This window comes from Rhinichthys klamathensis, unplaced genomic scaffold, assembly GCF_029890125.1.
Source record: "Rhinichthys klamathensis goyatoka isolate OS25496 unplaced genomic scaffold, OSU_Roscu_1.1 h1tg000108l_1, whole genome shotgun sequence".
In the NCBI taxonomy this organism is placed as follows: Eukaryota; Metazoa; Chordata; class Actinopteri; order Cypriniformes; family Leuciscidae; genus Rhinichthys; species Rhinichthys klamathensis.
This window is the reverse complement of record NW_026606646.1, coordinates 616,797-641,902: the sequence shown is the minus strand read 5'-3', so window position 1 is coordinate 641,902 and position 25,106 is coordinate 616,797. Positions and strand designations below refer to the sequence as shown.

At 47.9% G+C, this 25,106-nt stretch overlaps 1 protein-coding gene across 3 annotated transcripts in view; it reads right to left on the bottom strand.

Moving 5' to 3' along the window:
• LOC130087365 (transforming growth factor beta-1-induced transcript 1 protein-like) overlaps positions 1-25,106 on the bottom strand; it is a 252,832-nt gene that overhangs the window by 143,900 nt on the left and 83,826 nt on the right. For all 3 annotated transcript variants that reach the window (XM_056253640.1, XM_056253643.1, XM_056253642.1), the window contains one exon: positions 2,306-2,442. In XM_056253640.1, the coding sequence (XP_056109615.1) occupies positions 2,306-2,442 (137 nt within the window). The remainder of the gene's footprint in view (positions 1-2,305; positions 2,443-25,106) is intronic.

The window sequence follows — 25,106 nt, the reverse complement described above, 5'->3', positions numbered from 1 at the left end:
TGGCTCAACCTTAAGTTTATCAAGTGACAAGAATACTTTTTGTGCAAAAAAAAAAAACGACTTTATTTAACTATACATTTTCTTCTGTGTGGGGCTCTGACGTGAATTCACGAGAGCGCCACGACGCATGCGCGAGAATTGAGAAGATGACGCAGATGGGTCTCGATGTAGTGTTTAAAATGGGTTCTAAAGTTTGCATTTCCTGGATATCCGAATCGTGAGAAACCAACGAGAAAACGTAAAAGTGCCTTACCAATGCCACAAAAGGAATGGCTTACCTTTCACACTTTCCCATCAAATGATCGTGAGTGTCATCTTCTCAGTTCTTGCGCATGCGTCGTGGCGCTCTCGTGAACTCACGTCAAAAGCCCACACAAAAGAAAATGAATAGTTGAATAAAGTCGTTATTTTAGTTTTTTTGCGCACAAAAATTATTCTCGTCACTTGATAAACTTAAGGTTGAGCCACTGTAGTCACTTGGACTATTTTAACGATATCTTTACTATTTTTTCTGGGCTGGCAGATTAAATGACCTTGCAGCCTATGAAGGAGTGAGCCAGCTCTCAGATTTAATCAAAAATATCTTAATTTGTGTTCCGAAGATGAACGAAAGTCTTACGGGGTTGGAACAACATGAGGGTGAGTAATTACTGACAGAATTTTCATTTTTGGGTGAACTAACCCTTTAAAGATGAACTGAACTGAAATTTGAAAAACGGTGACATAACAGATCTATTTTATTTATTATCATTGGTACAATTATTAAAATGGCAGAATTTGTCAAAAGGGATAAAACTGTACGTTGAAAATGTTGTTTTTGTTACACGGGCGCCGCCATGTTGGATTTCAACATTCGGCTACGTCACTGGCATGGTAGGCTACTCCGTTGCCAACCAACACCAGCAGAGCAGCCATAGCATGTAAATAGTCTGAGGCTAGCTGACATGGCTGGGGAAACAGAAACCAACAGGTCTAGGGGGGGGTTCATATTGTATTGCCCCTGGCTGTAGTAATGAATTGTATAGGGCTAAGGCAGCTGGGGTTACGATACATTTTCACAGGCTACCTTTGACAAGGAAACCAGCCCTCAAGTCAAGGCTAACGTTAGCTTCCTTAAAACTGTCTAGCCCCTCCGACAGCCCCTGGATTTCGAGTCTGTAGTGAGCATTTTTTAGTGACAGACTATTTAGTAGGCCTGTCGCGATAGTCAATAAATAAATTAATCGCACAACAAAAAAAATTAGCTCGATAATTTTTCCGGCCAAGAAATTTCTATTTGCATGCTTGTTTGTTTTCCTCGTCTCTCTCTCTCTCTCTCTCTCTCTAGCAAAGAGACTGGATGACAACTCTCGGTTCCTTAGCGTAGGAAGAGTGAACTAAAGCTTATTCTGCCCGAGCGATATTTCCCGACACTATCCTTGAGACGTGCACTCCCAACGCAATAGAGTGTGTGCGGGTTATAAATAAAACGATTCGCGGGACTCCCGTGAACTAGAAATATCTATGAATAAAACATAAAAACTAATAGATTTTTATTCATCTGTTGCAGAAAAGCAACAAGAACAACTAAAACTAAATATAAACGATTTACAGGCCAGAGTTTCTATTCATAACATTCCAGTCATAACAACGCTATAACATCGCGTTGAGTGATGTAGCCAATCACAGTTATATGTGTTGCTTCTGATTGGCCATTGCGTTCAAGAAATCATTTAAGATAGACTCCCTTTTTGGTATTTATTCAAGTGTATTTTTTGTAACAGAGACTGTTCTCTGCAAGATTGACTCCGGTGCACTGCAGTGTCCATGATGCTCCGGCAGCTCACACACCCACACCAGTCACTTCGCCCCAAACGATCGTGTGCTGTAGGCTATGTGGAGCCTGAAACTGATCCTCCATGTGGTGGTGGTAGTCAGAAACTACTGGACTGTCCCTCACAGGTTCAAATGCGTAACCCATGCCGTTAAAATTGCTCATTTTCGTCTGTGTATAAGGACCTGCAGCTGTTGCCTATGCACCTCTGCATGTCCTACCATGCCAGTGACGTCATCGAAACTGCCAGCGTAACAAGCGCAATTTTTGTGTTGCTTAAAAAAAGCTATATTGATATTTTTAATAAACTTTTTAGTGTAATTTACTTTTAATTGTCATAAACAACACGTTATCAACGTCGATTTTTTTCAGTTCAGTTCATCTTTAAGGACTGGGCCAATGACTGTCATGGGTTTGCAGGGTTATATTCTGTTCTTGCACATAGTCAGTGAACAACTTTTAGTAACAAGTTACTAAAAAATCAGCTCTCACCTGCGATGTTGAACTGTGTGGCATTAAGCTCCTGTAGTAAGTGATCGAGTTCACTCAGCCCTCCCCCCAGAACCGAGGCAGAGGAGAAAGCAGGAGGAGGGTCTGCTGTGCGTGGGAAGCGTGGCTTACATACGGTACTGAGAAAAACACAAGTTACAAAACAATCAATTAGCAAGGGCCTACCACAACACTCACAATCTCAACCTGTATTCCAAGGAATAGTTCTTTCAAAAAATAAAAATCTTATATATTTTTATTTAGGCCTGGACGATGAGCTCTTCTGCTAACCAAGGCTGCATTTATTTGACTAAAAATACAAACAAAAACAAAAAAAACTAATATTGTGAAATATTATTACAATTTAAAACAGCTGTTTTCTATATGAATATATTGTAAAGTGTAATTTATTCATGTGATCAAAGCTGAATTTTCAGCATCATACTCCAGTATTCAGTGTCACATGATCCTTCAGAAATCAACACTCTAATTCAAGGATGAATTAAATTGATCTAAAGGTAAAGACATTTATAATGTTACAAAATATTCTATTTGAAATAAATGCTGTTCTTTTGAACTTTCTATTCATCAAAGAATCCTGAAAAAAAATTGTATACAACTCGTTTCAACATTGATAATAATAATGAATGTTCCCTATCGGTCAGTCACTACAACGTAGGTCAGACTGACCAATAGGAATCTCGCTAGAGAGGCCAATCTACTTCGAGTGAAACTAAAACCAGCCAATGCACATTGGCATGCAATCATTTGCATCAGCTGCGCGTCCTCGTCAGCGCGGGTATTTAACAGCAGCTGTTATGATTGCACGCTAGCTTTTTGCTTCGGAGCCAAACGCTTCATGTTTAATCCTACAGAGTGTGACTACGAGCCTCTTCTTTGGACCTCTCCTTCCCGGTGCGGGCGTTACAGCACGGCAGCGCGAACAGTCGTCTTTTTCTCTCTCCTGTCTGTGGTGTTGAGCAAAACCAAAAAGCTGTTGTAACAGCTGGTAAGGTGCGCCGTACGAGCGCTCAAAAGCTGTTTTCACAGCTGGTAAGACAGCGAGAGAGAGAGAGAGAGATCGCGCACAGACAGGTGCACATTCCTGTCTGTGTTCGCAGTGACTGTTCCCCTGCGTGTTTCAGCACCAGTGAGAGCAGTCCCTAAAAGAGCTTACACAAATAGAGAGCGTCTTTTAAAAAGAAAAAGATGACTTTCTATTTGTGTGTTTCTGGATGCGGTCGTTACCTGGGCTCACAGGATGGTCACAAACGCTGCCTCGTGTGTCTGGGCATTGAACACGCTGAGGCAGCGTTTGTGGATGAGTCATGTACCCATTGTGGGAAGATGACCATCGCGGAGCTACGGTCGAGACTCCTGTTCCTGCAAAGGGGCGGAGTCCCCGTGCCTCTGCCTCGTTCCAATCCTCCTCAGAGGGTTGCTTCGGGCGGGGGCGCGGGTGACCTGAGGATCACGGTGAGCGCGTCTCCTTCGGGGAACCAACCCCCTAGGAGCCCTCACCCCTCTCATGCTCCGCAGCCAGTTGAGCTTCCATTGGAGAAAGCTGGACCATCCTCGAGGTGTGTACCGGTTGTCTCCTTTGGGGCTCCCAGTGACCAGATGTCGATCGCTGCATCGGAGGGTGGGTCAGACCTCTCTGCGGACGACGACTCGGCACCGCTGCCTCCTTCGGGGGTGCCAGCGGTGCCTGAGACGGACCCGGAGATGATGGCCATGCTCTCCCGGGCCGCCAACGGGGTCGGGCTCGTGTGGAATCCTCCACCGTGTCCCGAACCCTCGAGGTTGGATGATTGGTATCTCGGGGTGGCGCGCGCTGGTTCTCAGCAACCCACCCCAGTGCCTTTCTTCCCGGAAGTGCATGAGGAGCTTACGGGAACGTGGACGGCACCTTTTACTGCCAGAAACCGTTCCGGTGGCTCCTCCTCCCTCACCACCCTTGATGGCGGGGCAGCTAAGGGATACACGCGCATCCCGCCAGTGGAACGGGCCGTTGCTATGCAACTGTGCCCTAACTCCACTTGGCGTGGAGAACCGTGTCTCCCTTCCCGGGCCTGTAAGTACTCGTCGGATTTAACCGGCAAGGCTTACAAGGCCTGTGGGGAAGCTGCCTCTGCAATGCACGCCATGGCGTTGCTGCAGGTCCATCAGGCCAAGGCACTGAAGGACCTGCACGAGGGTGGTCATGATCCCCAAGTTCTTCAGGAACTTCGCATCGCGACGGACCTCGCGCTTCGTGCGACGAAGGTGACCGCGCGGTCGGTGGGTCGTGCGATGTCCACCATGGTGGTCCAGGAACGCCATCTCTGGCTGTGTCTGGCTGACATGAGGGAGTCTGACAAACTCCGGTTTCTCAACTCCCCTGTGTCCCAGACCGGCCTCTTCGGCGACGCGGTCGAGAACTTCGCCCAGCAGTTCTCGGCTGTACAAAAGCAGACGGAGGCCATCAAACACATCCTGCCGCGGCGGCCAGCTGCTGCCTCCACCCCGCCGCCCGCGGCACCTCAGTCTGCTCGTCGCCGAGGGCGTCCGCCTGCGTCTGCCCCTGCTCCCGTGCCGCAGCAGCAGCCTCCACCTAAGCGGCGCCGTGGAGCCAGTCGCAGGCAGGGCGCCCCGCCCGTCCAGGCCCCCGCCAAGAGGGGCGGCAAAGCCAGGGGTAAGCGGCCCTAGGACGGGCGACCCGGAGATGGAAGGGACTGCTCTCCAGGAGACGATGACTGCATCGCTCCCTCCCCCGGAAGAGGGCCGGGTGGAAAATCCTGTGTTTCGTTTTGTTTGTGTTCCGCCGCTGGCCTTAAAACCAGCGGTACCCAAATTTTCAATAAAAGAGCAGTTTCTACCATCTCTGGGTCCGAAGAGGACCTGGAGAGCAGTGGGGGGACAGAATCCTCACCACTCTCATCCGCCTCCTCTGTCGCCAGTGAGCAGCAGTGTGCAGTTCGAGAACGCCACCGAGCCGCCTCCTGCACCTCCTGCCCCGTGGAACCAGGTAAGTGCTGCACACCACACACAGACCCTGCTACGGGCCGCCTCCCAGAAAGAGCCTCCCGAGCCGCGTCCCTGTGTTCCACCTCGCTGCCCCACTCCGGGTACGCCTACAGTCCCTTTGGTCCGGCTTGCACGGTCTCTGAGAGCCTGGTTAGCGCTCCCCAGTCCGTCTCGCTGGCTCATTCGGACCATCAGGCTCGGCTATGCGATTCAGTTCGCCCGGCGTCCCCCCAAGTTTCGGGCCATCCACTCCACTACAGTGAGAGCAGCCGATGCCCATGTCTTGCGTGCGGAGATCGCAGTCCTACTGGCGAAGGACGCGATAGAGCCGGTCCCTCCAGCCGATATGAGGTCAGGGCACTACAGTCCCTACTTCATTGTACCCAAGAAAGGTGGTGGGTTACGACCGATCTTGGATCTGCGAGTTTTGAATCGGAGCCTCCACAAGCTACCGTTCAAAATGCTCACGCAGAGACGCATTTTCGGATGCATCCGTCCCCAAGATTGGTTTGCAGCGATCGACCTGAAGGACGCGTACTTTCATGTCTCGATTCTTCCTCGACACAGGCCGTTTCTGCGCTTTGCGTTCGAGGGTCGAGCATATCAGTACAAGGTCCTGCCCTTCGGGCTGTCCCTGTCTCCCCGTGTCTTCACGAAAGTCACGGAGGGGGCCCTTGTTCCCATGAGAGAACAGGGCGTTCGCCTCCTCAACTATCTCGACGACTGGCTTATACTAGCACACTCTCGAGATCAGTTATGCGAACACAGGGACCTCGTGCTCACGCACCTCAGCCAGTTGGGCCTTCAGGTCAACTGGGAAAAGAGCAAACTCGCCCCTGTGCAGAGGATCTCTTTTCTCGGTATGGAGTTGGATTCGGTCGCACAGACAGCGCGCCTCACAGAGCAGCGCGCTCAGTCGGTGCTGAACTGCTTGAACACGTTCAAAGGCAGGACAGCGGTCCCACTGAAATTTTTTCAGAGGCTCCTGGGGCATATGGCAGCGGCAGCAGCGGTAACTCCGCTCGGCTTGCTTCATATGAGACCGCTTCAGCACTGGCTTCACGGCCGAGTCCCGAGATGGGCGTGGCATCACGGCACTCACCGGGTGGCAATCACACCGGCCTGCCGCCAGACCTTCAGCCCGTGGTCAGACCTCTCGTTCCTTCGGGCAGGAGTCCCCTTGGAACAGGTCTCCAGGCATGCTGTGGTATTCACAGATGCCTCTGCCACCGGCTGGGGTGCCACGTACAACGGGCATGCAGTGTCAGGGGTGTGGACGGCTCCCCAACTGCATTGGCACATCAATTGCCTCGAGTTGCTAGCAGTACATCTCGCTCTGAGCCGCTTGAAAAGGTCGCTACAGGGCAGGGACGTACTGGTCCGTACGGACAACACAGCGACCGTTGCGTACATCAACCGACAAGGTGGTCTACGCTCCCGTCGCATGTCGCAACTCGCCCGCCATCTCCTCCTCTGGAGTCAGAAGCGTCTGAGGTCGCTTCGAGCCATGTATGTCCCTGGCGTGCTCAACCGTGTGGCCGACGAGCTATCACGAGCTGTGCTTCCGGGAGAATGGCGACTCCACCCCCAGGTGGTTCAGCTGATCTGGAGAGAGTTCGGAGAGGCTCAGGTAGACCTGTTTGCCTCTTCAGAGACCTCCCACTGCCAGCTGTTTTACTCCCTGACCGAGGGAACACTCGGCACGGACGCACTGGCACACAGCTGGCCCCGGGGCCTACGCAAATATGCGTTTCCCCCAGTGAGCCTACTTGCACAGACACTGTGCAAAGTCAGGGAGGACGAGGAGCAGGTCCTTCTGGTGGCTCCCTATTGGCCCACCCGGACTTGGTTCCCAGAACTCATGCTCCTTGGGACAGTCCCTCCCTGGCCCATTCCTCTGAGGAAGGATCTTCTGACTCAGAGACGGGGCACCCTATGGCACCCGCGTCCAGACCTCTGGAAACTCCATGTCTGGTCCCTGGACGGGACGCGGAGGTTCTAGGTGACTTACCCCCTGAGGTACTTAACACCATCACTTCAGCACGGGCGCCGTCCACGAGACGTGTTTACGCCCTGAAGTGGAACCTGTTCGTCGAGTGGTGTTCTTCTCGCCGAGAAGACCCCCGGAGATGTTCGATAGGGTCTGTGCTTTCCTTCTTGCAGCAAGGGTTGGAGCGAAGGCTGTCTCCCTCCACCCTCAAAGTACATGCTGCCGCTATTTCAGCTTATCACGACCACTTAGATGGCAAAACAGTGGGGAAGCACGACCTGGTCGTCAGGTTTCTTAGGGGGGCGAGACGATTAAATCCTCCTCGACCCCCCTCCATACCCTCTTGGGATCTTTCCCTGGTGCTTCGAGCACTTCAGGATGTTCCCTTTGAGCCTCTGCAGTCAGTAGACTTAAAGCTTCTTTCCATGAAGACTTTGCTACTGGTTGCACTGGCCTCTGTCAAGAGGGTAGGAGACCTGCACGCATTTTCGGTCGACGAATCGTGCCTAGAGTTCGGGCCGGGTGACAACCATGTGGTACTAAGACCCCGGCCTGGCTATGTGCCCAAGGTTCCTACCACTCCCTTCAAAGACCAGGTAGTGAACCTGCAAGCGCTGCCTTTGGAGGAGGCAGACCCAGCCCTGGCTTTGCTCTGTCCCGTTCGCGCTCTGCGTATGTACGTGGACAGAACTCAAAGCATCAGGACCTCAGGTTGCATGCACACTCCACGAGAGGCGTCGCATCCTCCTGGGCGCTGGCACGTGGCTCCTCGCTAACAGATATCTGTAGAGCTGCGGGCTGGGCGACACCTAACACGTTCGCTAGATATTATAGCCTACGTGTAGAGCCGGTCTCCTCCCTTGTTCTCACCCTAAACGGGTAGAAGCACCGAGAGGCCCGGCTCTGTCGGCTTGCTGCACCCTACTGTGCACCCTTATTGCTCCAGAGTGAAAAACCTGTTGAGTCCTCCAAAAACCCCTCGGCCCGGACATGGCGGAGCGTCCGGTGCCAGGCCTTTATCCGCTGAATCCTTGAGAACCGGATCTGGGCTGGGTTCCATATGTGTGACCCTACGGGGATCCCATATGTGTATATTTTCCACGGCTGCTCCTAACGGAAGCCCGTGTCTTTCCCTTGGGCTAAGTCACCCACTATCTCATATGTAGTACAGCCTTCGGGCTAGTCCATATGTATTCCCCACATAACTCCTTGAAGTAAGTGGCTTCCGCAGCGTCCTCCTTCCTAACTGAAGGGCACGCTTTCCCAGTGTTATCCAATAATCTCACTGTATGGGTTATTACGGAACAACAGTGACAGATACACTCTGTGTGTAGCCTCCTCCTATCGTCCTTCTAGGCAAGAAGGTGTAGAGGCTTGCATGGGGCGCTGGATGGGGTGCAGCAGCTGTGGCGCTTTGGTAGGGATTCCTATTGGTCAGTCTGACCTACGTTGTAGTGACTGACCGATAGGGAACGTCTCGGTTACATATGGTAACCCTCGTTCCCTGAGGGAGGGAACGGAGACGTAGGTCCTGTCGCCACATCTGCTGCCGCCCGCTGGGGCGGCCAGCTTTTTCAGGTTTGGCTCCTCAGCAAAAAACTAGCGTGCAATCATAACAGCTGCTGTTAAATACCCGCGCTGACGAGGACTCGCAGCTGATGCAAATGATTGCATGCCAATGTGCATTGGCTTGTTTTAGTTTCACTCGAAGTAGATTGGCCTCTCTAGCGAGATTCCTATTGGTCAGTCTGACCTACGTCTCCGTTCCCTCCCTCAGGGAAAGAGGGTTACCATATGTAACCGAGACGTTTTTCGAGCATCAAATCCGTATTTTACAATGATTTCTGAAGGATCATGTGACACTGAAGACTGAAGTAATTTGATCACAGGAATAAATTACAGTTTAAAATATATTAAAATAGAAAACTGATGTTTTAAATTGTCATAATATTTAACAATATTACTGTTTTTTTATTTTTATTTTTTATCAAATAAATGCAAAATCAAATATACTTAAAATTGCACTTAAAGCTGCAGTCCGTAGTTTTTCCTCTTTGTCGCCATCTCTGTTCGAAATCTGCAATTGCAGTTATTCGCGGAATTATTAACTTTACGTGGGTTGTGCCTCGGCTTGGCACAGCGTGGATGAATCCAATGTTTTAAGGAGAATGTGCGGCTGTCAGTCACCACGCCGGTGTGGATACTGTCATTCGCAATCACAGATTCTACTTTTTGGAAGTATGACCAACATAAGAATTTTCACCAGAAAATGTCATCTGAATTAGTACACATCCACTTTTGTTCTGACCAACTAAGGGAAAAAGGCATTGCAGTAAATTGCGCTGATTAAATTTAACGATTGTTTATCATATCACGTCAAATGTGCAAATTATACTTTGTTCTCAAATTGTTAATGTTAACAACATCAGCATTGCGTGACTACATTTAATGTGTATTAGGGCTACCTGTAGTTCAGTTTCCATTTCTGTGCAGTCAATTTCTAATTTTCATTCCAACAAATTAATGTTCCTTAGAACTGATTCTCTTTGAAATACAAACACAAGTATCTTTAATCAGATGCTTATTTAAAACTGGAATATAATCTAATTTTTACCTTTCACAAGCCCTTCCGATATTTATCCATGTTTTCGCATGGGCAAAAGCTCTTTTTTCTCTTTTTTTTCTGTAGCCACTCCGAAGTCCAAAGTCTTTTGCATTTTACAATGGGTGAATCTCCAGTTGTCACTGGTGATTGTCGTTTGATCGTTTCTGGATTCGCCATCAAATTGATGTTTAATTATAATTTAATTATTTAATTATAAGTGCTGTGAGAAAAGGTTTTAAATCTCCACCTCCAACATCCTCACACGCAATATAACCTACTAGCCGAGACTACTTCTTTATGTGTACAGATGTGACGTAATGATGCAAAGACATGCTCGAATTTCCAGCGGAAATCCACAAGTACCACTGGAATTAAAAACATTATTACAAGCTTACCGTTTTGAATCAAGCTAACGCAAGCAGATAGTTTTGAACACTGGCTGGTTATGTACTTGCTCAAACATTTATTTTGGATAATTTTAAACCCAAAAAAGTTTGCAGCTTTAAGTATACTTGACTTATATTGACAGAAAGGTCTAAAAGTGATGATACACAGGGCAACTTTTTGAGCAATGTTGCTGGGCAATCTTGCCGAGCAATTGTTGCTTGGGTACTTTTCCAATTTCTATCTGGATAATTTAGATCGGTCGTGGGCCCTGTGTCTCATCTGGTTGCCCGTTGACGGCGACAATGCCCAGCAACATTGCTCAAAAAGTTGCCCTGTGTATCATTCATCACCTTAAGTATATTCATGTCATGATTCTGCCATCATGTCTTTGATTTTTCTGGTCTTGTGGCAGAATCATGACAGACCCATGTTTTCATGTGCAGCACATGGCCATTTGTTTGGGCCATGTGCTTGCGTTGTCTCGTTTCGTTACCCCGCCCCCTTGTTATCCTCGTCTCGTCGTTATTGTCTAGTCAGTTTCACCTGTCCTTGTCATTAGTGTCTCCCTTTATTATCCCCTTGTGTTTGCTGTCCTGTGTGGGTTCATTGTCAGAACTGCGTGTTACTCTCTGTGAGTACATTATCTGTATCTTGTGATAAGATTCGTAAGTTTGTGTAACCGTTTGTTTTCTATCTGTCTAGTCTTAGTCAAAGTTTAGCTTCCTAGTCTTGTCTATGTTTTGCCCCCTCGTGGGTTTTGTTTTCTGTTTTGTGCCTCAATAAACCCTGTGTGTGTGCATTCAGTCTGCTTCTGGGTTCATCTATCTGCACCCACATGACAGAATGAACCCACCACAACAGAACCCAGCAGACAGTATGCCTGACGATCATCCTGACGATCTTGCACATTGGTGGCAGGAGGCGATTTCCGATTCCAGGAATGGAAAGCTCCCATTTCCTTCCCAAGGGCAGCGGACCTTGAGACAGTACGCCCGGGTCGCGGATGAGAGGCGGTTCCTCTTGCCTGAGGTTCTAGTAAATCGCTACCTCATTGCGGGCCTAAATGTTCTGCCTCCCCTGGCTGAACGGGAGAGTCTGGTTCGCCGCCCGTTCCCGGATATGGTGGCCTGCTTGTCGAGGAAGGATTCGCAGGCTCCCACTATATCGTCTTCACCCGGCACGCTGCCATTGATCCCGGAGGGTCGCGTATTAGCGGTGGTCACGAAGGAGAACCTGGCTCACCTCGTTTCGACTCCAGAGGCGTCTTCCACACCCGCTGACCTCCGTGGTAAACGAGGGAGACGGGTTTCTTGGGATTCCCCCTCGGAGTCATCGTCATCTGAGCTCACCCTACCAGAAGTGGTCTTCCCTGTTCCCGTTTCGCTTCCTGGCCAGCCGATCGCGAGCCCTGCTGTGACCATTGCCCCGCGGCCAAAGAGAAAGAGGAGAAAGAAAGGAGCTTCCTGTTCCCCATCGCCGTCTGCTGCCGCGAGTGCTGTAAATGAAGCTGCGATAGCAAGCGCTGTCCCAGAGCCCGCTACTGCAAGCGCTGTCCCAGAGCCCGCTACTGCAAGTGCTGTCCCAGAGCCCGCTACTGCAAGCGCTGATCCCAAACCAGCGGTTGAGAGGGCGAGATCTGATGCAGTGAAGCCTGCCGTGAGAGCCGCGGCCGATCGAGCGGCTGATGCAGTTTTGCAGTCTGTTTCGTCACAACATGAGATGCCTGTCATCATAGCTGCCAGGACCCTATCCAATTATTTGTTAAGTCTTGTCAAAATCCTCGAAGTCCCTGTCTGTCCTGTCTTGCCCTCAGTTCCCGAGCCTGCCGCCGAGAGCGCTGCACCCAAGCATGCTGCTGAGGGTGCAGTTTCAGAGCCTAGGGCGGTCACCGAATCGGAGTTCTGGAGCGTTGATTTTGGGTCTACCTCTGGGAGCTCTGTTCCTGTTCCCGCCCCCCTTCCGCCTGATAATCCCCTTGTCTCCGTTCCACTACCTGCTGCTGCAGTCCCCGCTGTCTCTGGTCATCCGTTTGTTTCCCCGGTCTCCTCTGTCATGTCTCATCCCCGGACTGTTTCCCCGTTCGTCTCTGTCGCCGCTAGTCCCCGTACTGTTCCCCCTGTCGCCACTAGTCCCCGGACTGTTCCCCTTGTCACCACGAAACCCCGGACTGTTTCGCCCAAGTCCCATCCTCGTGTGTCTTGCTCCAAGCCTGCCCGGATTCCTCGTTCCTTGCCATTATCCCATGGACCTAAGAACCCCAGCACACCCATCCTCCCTGGACCACCCCCCATGAACTCTGTTTTTCCTCCTCCTCCCTTGCCTTGTATGTTGTTTTTGATGTTTCACCCTAACCCTGTTATTGTTTATTCATGTATGCCGTTATTAGTTTTTTCCATGTTTTTTTTTTTTTTTTTCTATGTCACGGTCTGTGTTGTCTTGTGTTTAGTTTCCCTTTGAGGAGCGTCTGGTAGCCGCTCCTTAGGGAGGGGGTTCTGCCATGATTCTGCCATCATGTCTTTGATTTCTCTGGTCTTGTGGCAGAATCATGACAGACCCATGTTTTCATGTGCAGCACATGGCCATTTGTTTGGGCCATGTGCTTGCGTTGTCTCATTTCGTTACCCCGCCCCCTTGTTATCCTCGTCTCGTCGTTATTGTCTAGTCAGTTTCACCTGTCCTTGTCAGTGTCTCCCTTTATTATCCCCTTGTGTTTGCTGTCCTGTGTGGGTTCATTGTCAGAACTGCGTGTTACTCTCTGTGAGTACATTATCTGTATCTTGTGATAAGATTCGTAAGTTTGTGTAACCGTTTGTTTTCTGTCTAGTCTTAGTCAAAGTTTAGCTTCCTAGTCTTGTCTGTTTTGCCCCCTCGTGGGTTTTGTTTTCTGTTTTGTGCCTCAATAAACCCTGTGTGTGCATTCAGTCTGCTTCTGGGTTCATCTATCTGCACCCACATGACAATTTAGACTATACATGTACTCAGTCTCTTGGTCGAGATATACTTAAAATTATAATTACGTATTCTAAGTATACTTTGCTTGTAGTTGTGTTTAATCTTTTGATTGAGTAGCCTATTACTTTTTTCACATGGTTTTACATACTATGTACTTACATAGTAGTAAACTGACTTTATTTGAAAATATTGATTAATAAATAAAACAGATATGTTCCTAAATCTGAGTATCGGATTTTTTGTGTATAGGCTAGTCCAATGATAGTGTACAAAGGAATTTACTTCAAATCTACTTTACTCTTTCCCCACCACTGACCAATTTTCCAGCTATCCATGTTTTCACTGTTATACGGTAGGGGGCACAATAACACATCTTCAAGTACAGAATATCCAGATCAAAACACAAGAAGAAACAGAAACAAGTGATAGAAGATTGCTAACGCAAATGTAAAACAACAAGATTTTCAAACATTAAACAACATAAATCCAAACTGCCTAATGTTACCGAATGAAATGTCGAACCCAAGAAGAGGACACGACTGTGAAGCTTAGTAACATTCGGTAACATTAGGTAGCTATCTACTCCTATGTTTTGATCATCATTCTGAATCTGAACCGGGCGTAGTTTTTGACAAAAATGCGATTATCTAAGCTTTTTGTTTAAATGTTGATTATTCTTTTTTTATGAAACTTACCCACATCCAAGTGTTGATAAAAAAATATGCATGAAGCTAGAATATAATGTTTTTTTTAAATGGCAAGAGTTAAAATACAGTTAAACGTAGGGGTGAGTGAGGCACAACCTATTGCGGGGCTAGTTGTAACACACATGGTAGCATGATAAAACTTAGTGTTTTTCCAAGTTGCCATTTCAACACTATCTAGAGTAAAATTGTGCCACAATTAAAAAATCTATTCTATTCTATACTTTTATGAATTCTATTGAGAAACCATGCGAAAAAGGTGAATATAGACTGAGAGTCAATGTTCAGAAATTATTAATTATTATTATGCTTTGAAGTATAGCTGTGTTTTGTGGTGTGTTTGTCGTCAAACTCAAAAATTACTTTATTTTTAATTATTAAAAAATGCCAGTATTTTATGTGAAAAAGTTAATAATTGTATTTTATTTACAACATAGTTTAGTTTGTCTTGTATATATATTTTTTATTTTATTAGATCAGATAACATTTTAAGCTGTCATGTTACAATGTGCCCCTCACATGTTACAATGTACCCCACCTAAGGGTCATGTTGTCACACTGCACTTCCATTCTTTCGGTTAAATCAAGAAAAAAGTATACACTGTATTAATGAAACAAAATACCCGCGCCGCCATGCTAAGGGCAGTGCATGCCCATTGGCAGTGACAACTGTCAGAACCAGCAATTCCATGAAAAGCTAGAACCACTCACCCTCAGGTCACACTGGGCTGTCAGTGACAGTATCCCCTACGGTCATAGTCCAAGCTATAGTTTCCACAGGAAACCTCCATAAACATAGTTTAATGAAAGGCCTACCTGGGCCTACTCAAAGGCCTAGGACCACAACTTCAAATTAGAAGGGGTCCCTTCTAGGAAATGTGGCTAGGGAACCCGAAGGAACCCCAGCCAGTCACTATTCGGGGACGTACCACCCGAAATGCCACCAGGACGGCCTGACCTGGTGTCACTTACATAGACAATTCAGTCTGGCTACTTCCAGTCTGTCCGAAGACAGAGCCTCTGGACACTTGCCTTTAGGTAAGGCATCCAACCCGAGGGACTGCGGAGCTGGCAGTGAACCACTTGGCCCAGATCTCAGAGACGGGGTATCCCGGAGAGCATGACTCAGCATAGTGCTTACAACCCTTGCTAGCGAGGGGAGTTACTCTTCTCGATCCACGGATCTACCCAGTGCGTATGTTTCAAAGCACTGAGAAGGCCTGAGAAGGTCTAAGGACTGATCTAACTGGGAGGCCTCACGAGAGGCCTACGACCGTCTGACCAGACTCAGGAGTCCGCATGCTAATAGTGACCCTCGGGGAGGGGAGCACATGGTCCGCCTGGCAGGCAAACCAGGCTGTAGGCAGGAAAAAATAGGTTTCGGGAGGGAATCAGTAGCAGAGAATGAACACTTTAGTCGAGCCAGGGCGCAAGCTCGCCTTCAGCAGCTGCCTGTTAAGGCCAGTTAAACTGCTAGCAAGTGGCCACTAGCTTCCTGAACCCAGCACCACTGGGAAACCACTCACAGGGAGGCATGGTGAGGCCTACTACCTGATAACCACCATAAGTGGAAACTTCATCCTTCAGGGAGGCCTGGTGAGGCCTACTACCTGACAACCACAATATGTGGGAGTTCACCTTCAGGGAGGCCTGTTGAGGCCTACTACCTTACAACCACCATATGTGGAATACTCGTCTTCAGGGAGGCCTGGTGAGGCCTACTACCTGATAACCACATTATGTGGGAGCTCACTTTCAGGGAGGCCTGGTGAGGCCTACTACCTGACAGCAACAATATTTGGGAGCTCCCCTTCAGGGGGGCCTGATTAGGCCTATTACCCGATAGCAAGCCAGGCTGGCTGTCCAGTTGTCTATCCTTGGGGCTTTGCCTTCAGGGAGGGCCGGTAAGGCCTACTACCTGATAGCAACCATATGTGGGAATTCAACTTCAGGGAAGCCTGGTGAGGCCTACCACCTGATAACCACTGTATGTGGGAACTCAACTTCAGGTAGGCCTAGTGAAGCCTACTACCTGACGACCACAAAATGTGGGTGCTCACCTTTAGGGAGGCCTGATAAGGCCTATTACCTGACAACCACAATATGTGGGAGCCCACCTTCAGGGAGGCCTGAAGAGGACTTCTACCTGATAGCAATCTAAACAATTGGATGCTATGAGCCCTGAATCTGGGTGACAGTCCCAGGGCGGCCTGCTAAGGCCAGCTAGTCCTGGGGTCCAGTCTCGGAGCAGCCTGTTTAAGCCAGCCTCCTGAAAGTCTTCTCAAGAAAGGGACTAACTACCAAGGACCAGAGGTGTCAGGGACTGAGCTACATGGTGGCCTGATAAGGCCAACCGCTGCTGGGGACTCACCTATCAGGGAGGCCTGGTCGGGCCTACTAGCTGATAGCAAGTCTTTCCTGCTACAACAAACACTGTTGGGAACCATACTATTTTAACATAACTATAGGGCCCACCCATAGGAGGCCTAATAAGGCTAGCTACCTGATCACGGCCATAATGTATGTCCCACAATGTTGGGACTCACCTCCGAGGAGGCCTAAGGCCTACTACCCATCAGGTAGTCCCAAACGGTGGTTCGTGGAAAAAAGCCCATACAAATAAGCTGCCATTGGACGCATAATGCCCCGGAGGGATCGTAGGGTGAATTGGGCTGACAGATGCCCATTATTTTGTTGGAGAGTGGGCCTTTTGTGAATACCCCCCCTATCCACGGAATGCTACCAACTTGCCTCGGAATAGGTGTTATTCGGACACCTTTAGGGGGCGCACAGAGCAAATGCCCCCATAAACCCTCCACCAACCCCCCCCCCCCCCCCCATCCCACGAACACACTATTTGTCCAATAACCCACTATATTATGCAAATGTCCCGTTGACCTGGGCACAGGGGGGTCTCCTAGTGGTCCCCACACGCCCCAAGCATGGAGTCCCAACTCGGCTTACTTTTTCAGTTACACCTGGTCAAATTTCAAAATTCAAGCTGTTATATGTCTGGAACCAAGTAGAGTTGGGGCCCCATACTCTGGGCACAGGGGGGTCTCCTAGTGGTCGCCACACGCCCCGAGTATGGAGTCCCAACTCGGCTTACTTTTTCAGTTACACCTGGTCAAATTTCAAAATTCAAGCTGTTATATGTCTGGAACCAAGTCGAGTTGAGGCCCCGTACTCTGGGCACAGGGGTGTCTCCTAGTGGTCCCCCCACCGCCCGAGTATGGAGTCCCAACTCGGTTTCATCACTGAGACACACCACTTCAACAATGACTTAGGGTTAGAAACTGAAAAAGTCAGTTAGGGTTAGGGAAAATGTTTTGCCTTTGCTCAAGAGCCCAGCGCTTTCGGTATGTCGCCCAGGGCGGGCCCATGGGTCACCGTGCCGAATTCGGGGCCCCTGGAACATTTCTATAAAAATCCCACTCGCCCATTAAATGAATGTATTTTTCCATAGTGGTTTCGTGGACACCTCTTCGAAATGGCCGATTGACTAGGGGGCGCCATTTTACGTCTCGCCACGGCCCCCTGGTGTGGGCGGAAAAGTTTGGTGGACCCATGACTTCGTTCAGGGGTCGAAAGGTCGGAAAAGGGACGCTCGTCCGCAAACCCGCTACGCCGATAAGTGGCCCGTGGGACGGCCCCCGTATGTAGAAGCAGGGTCGTGGTACATTGAGATTTGAGATTTTGACCCTCCAGGGGAGAGTCAGAATCTGCAATCTCAAGATACCACGACCCTCCCTCTGCGTACGGGGGCCGTCCCACGGGCCATTTAAAAGGCATAGCGGTTTCGCGGACGGGCGGTCTCTTTTTTGGCCTTTCGGCCCCTGAACGAGGTCCTAGGGCCACCAAACTTTTCCGCCCGCACCAGGGGGCCGTGGCGAGACGGAAAATGGCGCCCCCTAGTCAATCGGCCATTTCGAAGAGGTGTCCACGAAACCACTATGGCAAATACATTCATTTAATGGGCGAGTGGGATTTTGATAGAAAGGTCCCAGGGGCCCCAAATTCAGCAAGCTGACCCTTGGGCCCTCCCTGAGTGACATACCGAAAGCGCTGGGCTCTAGAATGAAGGCAAAACATTTTCCCTAACCCTAACCCTAACTGACTTTTTCAGTTTCTAACCCTAAGTCATTGTTGAAGTGGTGTGTCTCAGTGATGAAACCGAGTTGGGACTCCATACTCGGGCGGTGGGGGGACCACTAGGAGACCCCCCTGTGCCCAGAGTACGGGGCCCCAACTCGACTTGGTTCCAGACATATAACAGCTTGAATTTTGAAATTTGACCAGGTGTAACTGAAAAAGTAAGCGAGTTGGGACTCCATACTCGGGGCGTGTGGCGACCACTAGGAGACCCCCCTGTGCCCAGAGTATGGGGCCCCAACTCGGCTTGGTTCCAGACATATAACAGTTTGAATTTTGAAATTTGACCGGGTGTAACTGAAAAAGTAAACCGAGTTGGGATTCCATACTCGGTGTGTGCGGGGACCACTAGGAGACCCCCCTGTGCACAGAATATGGGGCCCCAACTCGGCTTGGTTCCAGAGATATACCCGCTAGAAAACTTACCTTTAACCTGATGTAACTCAAAAATTAAGCCGAGTCAGGGCTTCATCTTCGGGTCGTAGGGGGGATCACTAGGAGGCACCCGTGTGCCCAGAGTATGGGGCCCCAACTCGGATAGGTTCCAGAGATAGGCCAGCTTGAAATGTTAACTTTAAAACTTGTGGGGATTTCGTGAAAATAACTTTTTTACGGGTTATCGGACAAAAAGTGGGTTCGTTGGAAGGGGGCGATGCTTGGGAGTTGTCAGTGGCGGAGGTCAACGGGACATTTGCATAATATAGTGGGTTATTGGACAAATAGTGTGTTCGTGGGATGGGGGGTGGTGGGGGGGGGTTGGTGGAGGGTTTATGGGGGCAGTTGCTCTGTGTCGCCCCCTAAAGGTGTCCGAATAACACCTATTCCGAGGCAAGTTGGTAGCGTTCTGTGGATAGGGGGGGGGGTATTCGCAAAAGGCCCACTCTCCAACAAAATAATGGGCATCTGTCAGCCCAATTCACCCTACGATCCCTCCGGGGCATTATGCGTCCAATGGCAGCTTATTTGTATGGGCTTTTTTCCACGAACCACCGTTTGAGACTACCTCTAGTAAGTCTACTGCCAGAACTACTCAGGCCAACCACCTGAGGTAAGCTGGCCTAAAGAGCCCTATTGGGGGCTGCCCGGTCAAGGAGGCCTGCTGAGGCCTACTACCTAACCACGCAGCATTTATTGGCAGAAAAACTGTTTAAACAGCGCCTATAGCATCCTGGTACTTAATCACATTGCCAAAGGCAGTGTACTCAGCAAAAAAGCAATACCCTTAACCCTCTGGGGACCAAGAACGCGCCCGCACGTTTTGCTGTTTTTTTTTTCACATAGCAGCAACATAGACTTAAAATACTCCGTCATTTATGGTCATATAAATAAAATCAATACATGATTATAAACTATAGAGGGTCTTCTTTTTTTGTGTACACTCACATTAACATCAAAACCTTGTGGTTTTTTAAAAAATAAATAAAATAAACAGGGTGCGCTTTCACCTCACTCTGTCTCCGCAAAAATCTTTCTGAAACATGTCTGGAAAATGAACGGAAACTCCGCTAATACTTATCACACAAACATGAAACATACGTCTAAAGAACGCTTTACATTTCTACTTTTAAATAAAACAATTCACATTTAAAACAAATATTCTCCTGCAATGTAATCTGTCTGAAACTAAAGAGAAGTACAGTTTCTCCTGTCTCAGCTCATTATCGTTAATTTGTTCACACCCACTCGCAGAGCGCACTATTCATAAGATAATGTGTTGAGGCCATTTGCAAAATAGATAAACGCCCCCAGGCAAATGCTGTAAACACACTATATTTTTTAGTCAGATTAAGATTCGTCTTGCGCGGCTATGAGGAATAATCCTGGGACATTTACCACAGAAGTGCTGGTTTATTTTCACTTCGAGGAGGAGCAACAGATTCAGCTGAGAACTGTAAGTGTTTTATGCTTGTGCTTTGTTCTAATCGCGATATAGAATAACGTTAGTGTCTGTAAAACGGAAAAATAGCATACTGTTTAAATGTGAATCATGTTTCTCTCTGTGTGTGTGTGTGTGTGTGTGTGTGTGTGTGTGTGTGTGTGTGTGTGTGTGTGTGTGTGTGTGTGTGTGTGTGTGTGTGTGTGCGTGTGTGTAAATGAATGAATGAACGCACATATACGCACTGTTACAGACGAAATAAAAGACAAAATTTCGTTGACTAGTTTTGGATAAAGTTTTTCAAATCAAATAAGCATCAAATAAGCTTAAAAATAAAGACATCAGCTTTTGTTAGGAGTTTCTGGCGATAGAAGTGTCCAGACGTATGCACCCTGTATTTTAAAGAAGAACATTTAATTATTTGCGATACATTATTCATTCACAAAGAATTCAGGGACATTATTCACGTCCCAAAAGGTTAGAGTTTTCCTCATTTTTTTAATTAAGGCATTAAGATTTTTTATTCCTCTTTTTAGTCAACTTTAGCATGGGTGTGTTCACTTCTAATTCTGTGTGTGTGTGTGTGTATATATATATATATATAATTAAAAAGCTATTTTAACCAGAAAAATCTACAATGCATGCCCAAAGTCGTGCAGCCATATAGTTTCTCTTGATAGGAGACTGTAATGAAAAATCAAACACCTTGGAAATGACAGGTATGTACTATGTTTCAGGAATGGGACAATGTTGTGTGACTGTTCAAGCCTCTGTCTTTAGATCAGTGTGTTTACTAATGTGCTTTTTTGTCCTTTGTTGTGTATCTTTGGATTATGTTGTGTTGTAAATAAATCCAAACAATCTAAAAGCCATTCTTTTTTAAATCTCCTCATTCTTTGTGCAAGGCTCCTCGTAATGGGGCCTGATAGCACCTAATAGGGCCATTATGGGAGGGTCTTTGTCTTTCTCAGGTGTGAAATGCCATACATATTAATGAGAGATCACGCCTCCTTGCATAAAGCTTTCTCACACTAAACACGTCATACACATTCTAAAAGACTTTATTGACTTATCTGAATGAGTAGTCAGGATGATTCTCACATAGTTTTGGAGCAAATATTCTAGACTATGTGATACAATTTTCAAAAGTCTTGTGAAGAAATAATCAATATGTGTTTTGTGGCCTTATTTCAGAAACTTTTATTTTTAAGTTTTTCAATAACCATGCATAAATACTATTCTCTCAAAAATACAAACATGTACATACATGTTGCTCACAGATTATGGTAGCCCCGTTTGTGCTATATAGAGTGAATTTACACCTTTGCCATTAACATGTTTATAAATAACTGAAAAATGCACAAATGTCAGTGCATGTCAAAACATCCCAAGGGCCCCAAAAACCCCTTGGTCCCCAGAGGGTTAAAGCAGAGGAGTACAACATACGGCACTCTGCCTAGTGGAGGCCCCAGATTGAGGGGCCTACCATCTATTCAATTCAAAACCAGAATAAAATGTTTAGAACACTCCGCTCAACTCGAGACATCAGTTGCTGAGCAGAGCTAAAAATGGAGTACTCAGAACTACCCTGAGTCAACGGGGGAGTAACAACCATATGCCCCTGATAATTTTAACAGGGTGCGGGCCTGCCAGTGGCTCTAGAGGTGACAGGGATTTCCCTGCGCCCAGGCTAGGGGAGGGGGGCTCCCTTACAAGCCAACCACCCTCAACCAATCACTTGAGCAGTAGCTCAGCGAGCTGAGTGGAGCCTACTATGGAGGCCTAAGTCCATATGCTAGCTCTGTACGGCGGGGTCTGGCAAACGATCTCTTCGCAGAGCGAAAGATGGCTTAACCCTGCCCGAAAGACCCATGGGGAGGCCTTACTGGAGGCCTAACCCTAAATCTTAAACAATCATGCCTCGACTACCAACCTGCATTACTCTTAGCACCCCTGAATGCAGAGAAGGGGGCGGGCCTTGGCCGAACGACTCCCTATTATGGGAGGAGGCGGTAATCTAGGGAAGAAGGAAGCCTAAACTCACATTGTGAATGGCCAGAGCCAGAAATGCTTCAGCAGAACGCCTCCACTAACCCAGCATAGCCTAGGCCAGCTACAGAGGCGGCCCTGGTGAGGGCCAGCCTGCAAGCATAGATCTACCTGAGGGCTCAGAGGAGCAACAGCCTTAAGAAAAAAATATTATTATTTTTTCAAAGGGCTGCAGAACCGCTCAGCCTACTGAAAACCCAAACAGAGCTCAAGGGGGCAATGAACTCAGGACAAAAAATGTCAGACGGTCCCGTGGGCCGGACATAAGATCTATCTGGAGCACCAGCGTCAGTCTATACTTCAAAACAAAAACCTTTTGAGAGAGACCAACTACTCTACCCAGAGGTGGCTAATAGCCCGAGGGCTAACACAGATATGTGTAGAAATGTAGCATAAAAACAGTTTACAACTAGAATGAGCGGTGGCACACCTCGCATTATCTTGCATATGACAACAAGGGAAGCCATCACATACTCACAAAAGAAGCCCATACAACTGGTGCTTCTCTCCATCGTTCTAGCCACCTAACAGTGGAACTTCAGGGCCCTAAGAATCCAAATATTGTACCTTACCTTACCTTTAGTGTTAGTTGCACACAAAAATTACTCTTAAAGAAGACCAATCAGCTCACCTGCGGCGTGCGGAGTGAAGACTCACCAGATAGTTTTCTATGAACCTGGGGTCCACCACTTTACATACCTGAAAGAGGCGCTCTCACTAACCAAGCCGAGGTGGGCCATCAGAATACAGTTCTCATCATGGACCCAGCCCCAGCCCTGATGTAAGGAACGCCTGGGGAGTCGGGAAGAGAGGAGAGGGCTGTGATGTAATGAAGCCCTCCGGGGAGATTATCCATCAGCAACGCTGTGTGCGCTGTGTGCGCTAACATCCCTCAGATCCCTCTTCTTGCGGGAGTCATGCCTCCTCTGCGCCCTGCTCCTCCATGGAGGGGTTGCTCGAGAGGCGACACTGGTTCTCTGGCCCTGTCTACGGTCCTCAGACTGCCTGGGCTTGGACCCGGATCTCAGCGGTATGCAGGTCCTGAAAGCAGCTGAGCGCGCCTTCGCCTCCCTGAACTTCCCAACCACCGCCTCTACGGAGGTGCCAAAGAGTTCAGAGGGCGAAACCGGCGAATCGAGGAGAAAAGCCTTCTCTTTCTCCCCGATGTCGGCCAGGTTTAACCACAGATGCCTCTGCGTGGCCACCATCGCCGCCATCGACTGACCGATCGCGGCAGCAGTCTGTTTGGTGGCCCGGAGAGCAAGATCTGTGGTACGGCTCAGCTCAGCAACCGCCTCAGGGGAAATCCCTGCCCCTTGGTTGAGATCCCGCAGCAGGTCAGCCTGGTACGCCTGTAGTACCGCCATGGTGTGCAGAGCAGCACCGGCCTGACCCGCTGCCGTGTATGCTCTGCCATTCAAGCGTGCTGTTGTCTTTAGAGGTTTGGATGGCAGGGTTGGAGCTCTCAGTGTCGACGCCTGCCCAGACACGGGATAGTTAGCAAACGTCTCGTCTATGGGCGGCATCGACACATACCCATGCTCTCCGATCCCCTCAACAGCGAAACTACCCCGCTGATGTCGCTGAATACGGGCAGAGTATGGGTTCTTCCATGCCCTCTCGATCTCTGTGTGAAGATCAGGAAGGAATGGAAGGCTCACCTGAGCTGGTGGCCTATGGCCGGGGAGAAACAGATCGTCAAGTCTGCCGCGAGCGGTCTCTCCCCTAAGTTTTAGCTAAGTTTTATTTGTCTAATAATGTACATTTGTTATTGAAGACAAAGTATGCAATTTGTAGTATTTGGAATAAGCCAAAGTTCTTAATGAGTATACTTTTTACTCAAATATATCACACCAAGATAGCCTCGTGGGCAGTGATGCCGGTAACGTGTTAACGCATTACTCTAATCTGACCACTTTTTTTCAGTAACGAGTGAAACTAGTTGAGGATAAATTCTTTAAAATTGGGCAATTCCAGCATTATGGACGTGACATTTGAAGTAAAAAACTTGAAATATAAATTATCAGAAAATGCATTTAATACCGGTATATTGAAACGTCTGTTTATATATCCATACTCCCTTAATAAAGGAGTGCCATATGCCTGTGGCAAAATATTTTTTAGTAATTCTATGAATTACCACTGTGCAAACCAAAAGTTACACTACCCAGCGGATGAAGAAGGGTTGGCTCTCCACAGAATATAAAATATAATTTTATTTTTCGTGTTCGCATTTATGAGGAAAAAACAATGTTACGGACATGACAGTTCTCTGTTATGGATGTGACCGCTCTGAAAGCGGCACTAAAAGACTGCTTTAAAACTTTCATAGAGACCTCAAACAGAAAGCACAAAGCCTTTCTTTAAAAGTGAATTTCGTTTTGTATTAATTGTATCTTAATTTTAATCAATGTTTCATCAACCAATTGCCTGGATCTAATAAATAAGAAGTAAATATACAGTAGCAGACAATAGATAATCACAACACTGAGGCGCCGGCGCGTGAACTGGAGCTCATCTCATAAATGAACCGAAACTCCGCGTATAAGGTAGGCCTACTTGCCTCACAGACCTGAGAAATATATCTATAGAAAGCTTGAAATGTATACTTTTAAACAGAACAGTTTAAAATGAAATAAAACAGACTGCTCTCTGCTTATGTAATCCGTATGAAATGTGAATTTCTCTCTGGCGCGTTGACTACTGCGAAGATCGCGAGTCAGCATCATCAACTTTATCTTTGCAGCCGAAACTGACACAGAAAACACTTGTTTATTAATAAACAATTAAAATGTCTCCTTTCTATATTTGACAAATTCATAATCATTACTTTTGTAACAGCTTTTAGGTGCTTTATTGGCAACGCCACCCTTACATGTTACACCCTGTCTGCCTCGCTGCCTGCTGTGCTGTGTGTTTGTTTGCTTCAAGGCTGTACGCTCCGTCTAAACCTCGTATTAGCTTCGTATTTCTTTCTGTTGAACCATCATTTCTAGTTGTTTATACTACTAAATACATATTACCCAACATCTCAGATTAACCTTACACCGCTAGCTTCCGTTATTGTTAGCACAACACACTAG